Source organism: Mastomys coucha, unplaced genomic scaffold, assembly GCF_008632895.1.
Source record: "Mastomys coucha isolate ucsf_1 unplaced genomic scaffold, UCSF_Mcou_1 pScaffold24, whole genome shotgun sequence".
Lineage (NCBI taxonomy): Eukaryota > Metazoa > Chordata > Mammalia > Rodentia > Muridae > Mastomys > Mastomys coucha.
This window is the reverse complement of record NW_022196907.1, coordinates 1,203,829-1,213,074: the sequence shown is the minus strand read 5'-3', so window position 1 is coordinate 1,213,074 and position 9,246 is coordinate 1,203,829. Positions and strand designations below refer to the sequence as shown.

The 9,246-nt window shown below is 37.1% G+C and overlaps 1 protein-coding gene across 11 annotated transcripts in view; it reads left to right on the top strand.

Moving 5' to 3' along the window:
• The window catches only part of Gria4 (glutamate ionotropic receptor AMPA type subunit 4), a 345,773-nt gene that overhangs the window by 292,251 nt on the left and 44,276 nt on the right, over positions 1 to 9,246 (top strand). For all 11 annotated transcript variants that reach the window (XR_004112139.1, XM_031346434.1, XM_031346435.1 and 8 more), the window contains exons 12-13: positions 2,151 to 2,521; positions 4,402 to 4,600. Coding sequence is in view for 10 of the 11 variants with exons in the window: in XM_031346434.1 (XP_031202294.1) it covers positions 2,151 to 2,521; positions 4,402 to 4,600 (570 nt within the window). In the remaining variant the exon portion in view is untranslated. The remainder of the gene's footprint in view (positions 1 to 2,150; positions 2,522 to 4,401; positions 4,601 to 9,246) is intronic.

Sequence of the window (9,246 nt, the reverse complement as noted above, 5' to 3'; positions counted from 1 at the left end):
ACCACCACTACCACCACCACCACCACCACCACCAGATATAGATAGATAGATAGATAGATAGATAGATAGATAGATAGATAGATCAGTAGCACACATCAGAGTAACAGAAAGTCCTGAAGTTTAATGCTCAGAAAGCAAGGAAGCGCCATAGAGGTCCTTGGTGACAACACACTGTTTTTCAGCAGATCTGCAAATATTTGAGGACACCAAGCTTTGTCAGTTGATTTGTGTACCTTGTCTTCAAAGGAACTGTCTTCATATCTCTTAGATGGCTACTTCTTGCTGTAGACTGTACAAAGTCTATACTTGATAGCATAGACTTTTCTCTCTTTCTCATTCTTGACACATAAGCAAATGCCCAATTTGCAGGGGTTGAGGCAAAACATGGTCACATTCATTATGAATATGTCTGTTAGACAGCAAAAAGAAAAGCAATGAGCTCATTATCTTTTGTTTGTCCTTTGCAAATGTTTACTGTAATTGTTAATCTTTGATTGTCTTGCATCTCTTACATAAAGACCTAAATTACACAACAGGACCTGCTTTATACTCTCAGGCCACTGTCTTCAATCTTTTTTTTTTTTTTGCTTTCTTTGTTCTCTCTGTGAGTTTGTGTGTGTATCTGTATTTGTTTGATTAAAAGGATTGAAGGACATTTTATGGCTCACTGAACATCAGAATTGCCTGTGGTATGAAGGATAAAGTAAAGAAGTATTTCCTTACTGTCACTCCAATGGTGTTTAAGAATAAAAATCTTGTATAGCTTCCAAAAGGAGCATCTCACATACTCTATCCTATATACCAATGATGGTAATGAGACAAAGCACACACAACCTGCTGAGCACACACAAAGGTCCACACAAATCTTTACACTTTGTATTGAGCTGGCATCCTTATACCAAACCAGGAGCCTGAAGCTATGTGTCAGTGAGTTTAAGAAAGATTGTCTATAAATAAAACTAAAAAAATAAAAGTAAGAAGTTTCAGTATTTTAAGAGCACTTCATGCTTTTGCAAAAGGGAAATGCCAGAGGTGAGTTCCCAGCACCACTTTAGGGCTGCTCAGAGCCACCTGGAACTCTGTGGGAGCCACCCAGGTCTCTGTGGGAACCTGCTCATGTGTGCATATGCACATACATCAAAATAAATAAATCATTTAAGTGATAGCCTCTCAGAAAAATTACATGTGTTTAAATCACAATGTGCTTGATTCTATTTTGATGAGAACTATTTTCCTTTTAAATTCAACAAAACTCTATTATAACTTGTCATTCAGAACATGGATTAGTTTTATGGAACAGTTTATATAATTCTGCTGTAGATTTTGCCACACTTGTGTCTTTGATTTGCCACGGTGTGAAAACCTCACTTTGTCTCAGTTCTCTCCAAACAGGGAGCAGGGAATGGGTCATTTAAAATATTTGATCACCAGATAAAAAGTCTGTCAGCACATGCTCACCAAAGTCCTATTAGGGATTTAGTATATAATTACAGTCACACATTAAGGTAAACAGGCAAAAACACAGCCTCATTTTAGAACTGCAGGGAAAAAAAAAAAGACAAAAAATGCAGGGTCATCAAACTCTGAAAAAGGTGACTTGTGATCTTTATATCTAAGAATTAAAGCTTCTGTATTCTAAAACCTTGTTTTTAAAGAATATTGGAAAAAGAAAATCAACATGTGTATATCATATGAACCAAATGTCAATATTCAGATTTTTTTGTGTGTGAACTGAGTTACAATATGTTGTCAAAAGAACAAGGGCTGTTTGATCAGGTAAGCACTGATTAATCAGGCAGTGCCCATGAACTTGGAAAAGATGAAGATCATGAGTCCAAGACCAGCCAAAACTACAGAGGGTTTCTGTCTGTCTCAAAAACAAAACAACAATGACAAAAATCTAAACCAAACAAACAAAAAACCTAAAATATGAAAACCTTGTCAATTAAAATAGTTCTATGCAGTATAGGTAGTATCTCATAAAAGAAAACCACTACATGTTTTATTAGTCTGTAATTGGGATTTATCACTGTTGGCACTCCCAATGATTAAAAAAAAATACATGACTGATAGACTTTGCTGATCACTCTTGATAACTGCATCATGAAATCCACTAACTTGTGTATTTCCGTGTGTCTTTTCTCTTGTAGAAAGCAGAGATTGCTATTGCACCTCTGACAATCACACTGGTTCGAGAGGAAGTCATCGACTTTTCTAAGCCTTTTATGAGTTTAGGCATCTCTATCATGATCAAAAAGCCTCAAAAATCTAAACCAGGAGTGTTTTCCTTCTTGGACCCTCTGGCCTATGAGATCTGGATGTGCATAGTGTTTGCATACATTGGTGTCAGTGTGGTCTTGTTCCTAGTCAGTAGGTTTAGCCCATATGAATGGCACACAGAAGAGCCTGAAGATGGAAAGGAAGGACCCAGCGACCAGCCTCCCAATGAGTTTGGCATCTTTAACAGCCTCTGGTTTTCCCTGGGTGCCTTTATGCAACAAGGGTGTGACATTTCCCCCAGGTTAGTATCAAAACTTCACTAAGTCTCAGAAATTCTGATTGTTCTCCACAATTTTTCTCTCTCTGTCTTTCTATCCTCGAGTCAGAACATTTTCTGAAATGCAGGAAAAATTTCAGTTCTCAGATCATCCGAAGTAATGTATCACTAATTTCTTCTAAGCTACCACAAAAGATCAGAAAGTATCTTCCTCCACAGAAAAGTCATTATGGAATCCACTGCCACTCCCCAAAATTATTTGGTAGTATGATTTCATCCAATGGCTTGACAAGTGTTAACAAAACTGTAGAGTAACACCCACTTTCATGGTATCTCCTCTCCAAAAATTGTTGCTTTGTCTGTTACTATGATCTGTCATCAAAATTTGTGTTGAATTTACCTCAAGAAACTTGAGGCAAATCTTTGCTGTGGGGATTCTAAAACCATGAATAGGTGTGGTTTGTAATAGATGTGTATGATTTTTCATAAAGACGTATACAGAAGCTGAGCATAAGGGAAATATCTGACCATGTAAACTCTATGCTAATTTAATAGCTCTGTTTTTACATGAGGAGTTGTGATTGTGATTTCCTTTCTTTAGTGCCACTCAGTTATTGCATCACCAAAACTCTAGATCATTACATGAAAAATACTTCATTTCTCCCTCAGAGCAACTAAAGGTATTATAAGATGCAAAATATTAGATGTTAAATATTAGATGTTATATATTTGAACATATATATGTTTAGGTGTGTGTGTGTAAACATATCTATGTTCCCAAAAGAAGACCTTTTGGATATAATGCATCTGAAATTCAGGTGACAAATGGCAAAAACTTGCTTAAAATTTCAATAACATAGTACTCAGGAACAAGTAGGAAGAATCAGGGCAGACCAAGTTTTTTGAAATGAAGATTAAGCCAATATTAAGTTATAATGTAGCAGATGTCAAGCTTTAAATCATAAAATATCTTATTTAAATTAGCAAAGAAGTGTGGGGCATAGAAGCACCATAGAAAATCCCAAGTGATTCTTTACACAAAACAAAAAAGAATTTAAGACTAGGGAGACTGCTCAGAGGGTAAAGGTGCTTGCCACCAAACCCAAGGATCTGAGTTCAATAGCTGGAAATCACCTGATAGGTGAAAATAAATGACTCTTTCAAGTTGTCCTCTGGTCTCTTATGTATAACATAGTGAACATGAGCACATGCCCACACTTGAATAAAAAAAAGTAATTTTAAAATTTAAAACTATTTGGCATGAATAGTGATTTGCCTACCAATAATACCAGTACCCAGGAGGCTGAGCCAGGAGAATTGACCCAAGCATAAGAAAACTTTGCTATACAGTTTCAGGCTAACTTGAACTACATTGTGAGAGAGCTCATGCCTTGGTGGTAAGAATGAGTAAAATTCATTATGATCATTATTTCCTGCATTTTAAAAATTTGTCACATTTTAACTTTCCTTCTGTGAGTTATAACTCATGTGCATATTCTTAGTAGACATGGTTATGTCAACATAAAAAATACTTTTAGGGCATCTGCTCTGCTCAAAGGTAGGTCACTTGGGACTCAATCTTCCAACCTGGTCTCCATGGCATCCAGTAGAGTTCAGATGGGCTTTCCCTCAGTCTCTGGTCACTGAGGACTACATTCCCTTTGCTATCTGCCAGAGAGGAAAGTTCCACATTTTTGCCAAAAAAATAATAAATTCAATGTGCCATGTCTTCAGTGACACTTACATTTTAGTTATAATGTAAAGGACATCATTATTAAATAGACTAGCAAAAAATAGCACAATATTTGAAATTGTAACTTTTAAATACGACTAAGAATTGGTGACAATTCTTTCTTCTTTTTGGGTTTGAAAGGGGAAAACTGTGTCATCTTCTCCATACTTAGATCCCTGTCAGGTCGGATTGTTGGAGGCGTCTGGTGGTTCTTCACACTCATCATTATCTCATCCTACACTGCTAATCTGGCTGCATTCCTGACAGTGGAGAGAATGGTCTCCCCTATAGAAAGTGCGGAAGATCTGGCCAAACAAACAGAAATTGCCTACGGAACACTTGATTCGGGGTCAACAAAAGAATTCTTCAGAGTAAGTCACAGGAAAAATAACAACACCTTCATAATTATGAATTCTGGACAATGTTTGTGACAGTCATATTATGATCTAAACTACTATAGATTAAAAGACACATTGGCAACAGCTGAGTTTACTACTTAGTATGTCCTCTCGGTTTCTTTTTTTAAAGATTTATTTATTATATATAATTACACTGTAACTGTCTTCAGACTCTCCAGAAGAGGGCGTCAGATCTCATTATGGATGGTTGTGAGCCACCATGTGGTTGCTGGGATTTGAACTCAGGACCTTTGGAAGAGCAGTCAGTGCTCTTACCTACTGAGCCATCTCTCCAGCCCCTCGGGTTTTTATAATCATAATTTTAACTTGCCAAAAGTGTTTCACAACAAGAGGAAGACTCTCTAAAAATAACAATAAAAAAGGTAACTAAGGTTATGTTATATAAAACACGATTTACTCAACACTCCTGTGTTACTCATTCTCTGATGGTTTTACTTTAGACTAGTTCATTATTTTGAGGCCAAGAATATAAAAAAGGAAGGAAATGTTTCCGTTAAAGACTGCATTTAATTTGCTGAATTTGACCCCCAAAACCTCAGTGGTAGACTATGCTGTTTTCTGAACTGAATTAGTCTGTAATCTATTCTGTTGATCTCATTTTTTCAAAGTAACATGTTTGCTTTCTTACAAAATCCTTTTGGCAAGAAAAGTATCTCCTTAACAACAGTTGTCTGGAAAACTCCGCAGTGATGGCTCTGGGGACTTTAAAAGGTTGTATGGGATTTATATTTGGTAACTTTTGTTTTGCAGTAAGATGTTTCAAAGTGACGCTACTGTGTCACATGTGTGGATGAGGTCCCTTCTGCTCTCTGTCACAAAGCACTGGTCTTGTTTGTCTCTCTCTTGTGTTTTACTTTTTCAGTTGTTCCATTTGGGAATTAAATTGTTTTTAACTTTTTGAGATTGGGTTTTATTTTTGTTTGTTTGTTAAAACAATAACTGGTTTGACTGTGGGATTTTTTTGTTCATGAGTTATTATACTTTGTCTTTATCCATCCATTGCTTTTCCCTACTGTCCTTCCCATATCCCGCCACATCCCCTTCCTATTTGTCCTCTCCTACCTCCAAATACTCCCTTCTTTTCTGTAGATCCCCTGATAATTTGGTTCTTCTTGGGTCTACAATACTTAGTAATGTGTGAACACAGGTACTGCCAGCTCATTTTTTTTTAATTTGGAACAAAATATTAAAAGGTAGCCAAAGTGACATTTTCATAGATATTAAAGTAGTTGGTAATGAATATATTTTGTATTTAATATCAAGTATTTGAAGACAACAGGTAGTAAATTATTTGAAATGTGAGAGATGTCTCACTATTTTCTAAGCTTTTTATTTGAGAGGAATAATAGCTTAACTTTCATATTTTTAAACAGTATCTGAGAGAGTTAAATATCTCATGAGCTTGATAATAAACACAACCGAATGTGATACTCTGTGTGCCAGTTTTAAATTTACCCAAATTTTACTGAGGTACCTTTTAAGAAGAGAATTTTTATTTTCATTTTGGTTATATAATATTACAAATATTTACACAAATCTAAAAGAACAAATCACTCAAAGCTTAAAACAAAGAAAACAATGAGCATTGTTGTGCTTATTGTTGAACATTAGCCACAATACTACTTAAAACTTAAAATGTTCTAAAATATTTGCAATTTTTTCTGAATTGCTAAGTAATCATCATGACAGAAGACTTTATTAGCAATACTGTACAGATAAAGTTATTCAGCCAAACATTCTCTTAACTTACTGATGAGGTAAGTTTCCTGATTTTTGCCTGGAAACCAATCTGCATCACAATAGAATGCTGTCACTCACCTTTCACTGAGAAGTGATGGATCATGCTCATTCAATGAGAATATGTGCAGGTTCTTCATCTTACCTTGAGTAAAGACTTATCATGTTGATATCTTTCAAAAAAACCAAACAATCAATAACTTACCATAAAACTCTTTAGCAGCCCACACAATGCAAAGACTGACTCCTTAATCTTTTATAAAGCTGTATTTTTCCTGCTCAAATCTGAAAGCTGGTGAAGTAGATAAGAGACTATATTAAGGAGACATGAGGGAACGTGGAAAGCTGCTTCCATAGTCTTACTGTACAAGCCACAACCCATCAAGCTTTTCTTTGTCTCTCTTGCTTACCGACAGTTTTACAATAGGAAGATTTTCATACGTGTGGGTATTTCTTGCAGAAAATTCCAAAGGCTAATAGAATAATTTTCCCAGCAGAACACTTTCAGGAATGTGTACATTTGAGTTTTGTCATTTAAAAAACAAACAAACCATTCATGTCCTACTCTGTTTGCCTCCCTCCATACCCATTCATGGTGACCCAGTTTAAATAAACCATTTGTCTGATGAGCAGAAGAAACAGGCTGTGAAGGGCATTTTTGTACTTGTCAGAAATATGTTCTTATAGATATACAGTAATGGCTCATCTGTCAGCTCCACTTAGCCACCTCAGGCAGTGAGTGACCCACACGCAGCACTTCACGAGAAAGTACTGCTATTATCTACTGTGAAAGCAATATGGGCCATGTGTGTGTATCTGCCTTTGCTTTACCCCATTATGAAACTTGCTACACTTGGGGTCCTGCACACCATGTGAAGCACAACCGTGATGCTGTTTCTAAAGCATTCGACATGTCACTCGTGAAGCCGTGCTGTTCAAACACTTTTACATTACATATCTCACCAGACACCCTGATTTCACTTCAATACAAATTCAATCATCTGCCTACTTCAGTCAACAGCACAATAGAAGAATAAGCTCAGGGCTTAAAATTTTATCAAACAAGACACAGATGAGATCTCCCTAGAACACAGGCCCTGCTGCCCACAGCACTTACAAAGAGAGAGCAACGAAATATCCATTAAAATGCATGATATACATTTTCTGTTAAGTACAAGTATATGAAATACTTCGTGTGTGAGGAAGGAGAATAGCATCATTAAAACTCTGAGGATTCTTTGAACTAAGACACTGATGTTCTAAATCAGATAGATTCTCGGGTATTGTTGCACAATAACAATGAAACAAGAAGATCTGAGGTGTCTAATTTGAAAAATGACTTTTATATGATCATTATTACCTTGGACATTTCTATGTCCCACGCCTGATTTTTAAGTAGACTCTACAGTTGAAAGATTTGGGGATTTAGAATGTCCATGACAGTTGCATTTATTAGCTTCCTGGGTCTGAAGAATGTCTCTCATTTCAGCCCATCTCATCAAATTTATAAATATTTGATTGCCCTCATACATGAACAAATATGCAGCACCCCAGAAAATCATGGGCAGGAATGTTGTTTCTATCTCTCTGCCTTTTGCACCCCTCATGCTTTTTCCATGTGTATGATCTTGCCAAGTCAGTACCCTTTCAATCAGAGTCAACATTTCTAAACTTTGCCACAGGGGCAAAACAGATCCAGCATTTGCCCATGAATGGGCTTTCATCTGACCTCTGACCTCTTCCCACTGAGGGAAGTTCTGCCCTTCAGAGCCCTACTTATGAGTTCCTAAAGTTATCAGAATCTAATATTGTAAATCCAAACTGTATGGATTCATCTTTTTTTTTTTTAAGGAAAATCAGAAGTGGATTTTCAGAACTAGATGAGTCCTTAGCGGTTAGATCTCCCTAAATGTAGCTAGCTGGCTAAACTGAAACTTCCGCCTTTCAGAAGGTAGAGAGAGACAGGAGACTCCCCCAGAGAAAACTGGTTAGCAAGATGCTGGTTTAGATGGAGATGACTTGACTCATTGAATAAAGTGGAAAAACAATTATGGATGATTCCCAATATCAACCTCAGGCTGCCACATGCATGTATACACAAATGCACATAGAGTTCCACTCATATATGTTCCCACACACATAATATCATATGTATACATAATACATCATAAACACATACATAAAATGAAAAAGTGAACATTCAGAAAATATCAATGGCCTAAAAACTTTTAATTCTAATTTTTCCCCATTCTACTTGTGCTTGCTGTCTTATTCTTTACAGGTAGTGTTCAGCTGTAATTGCAAAACTGCCAAGTGATTAGCACTTTTCTTGTATTCTTAATTTTTTAAAAAACAGAGCTAAGGAAACAATTCAGTTGGTAAAATGCAGGTCATGCAAGTTGAACATCATGTTGTAGACTTATAATCCCAACACTGCAAAGACAGGACAAGCAGGTCTTTACGGCATATTGTCCAGCCAAACTAGCCTGCCAGATTCTGACTATCCCAGCACCTGACTAATACAGATGCACATACTCACAGCCAACCATAAGACTGAGCCTGGGAACCCGTGGAAGAGTTAAGGGAAGGAGCTGAAGGGGATTTGCAACACTGTAGGAAGAACAATATCAACTAACTGGACACCCCAGAGCTCCCAGGGACTAAAACACCAACCAAAGAGCATACATGGATGGGTCCGTGGCTCCAGTTACATATGTAGCAGAAGATTACCTTATCTGGTATCAGTGAAAGGGGAGGCTCTTGGTCTTGTGGAGGCTTGATGCTGCAGGATAGGGGGGATGCTAGGGCGGTGAGGCAGAAGTGGGTGGGTGGGTGGGGGAGCACCCTCATAGAAGCAGGGG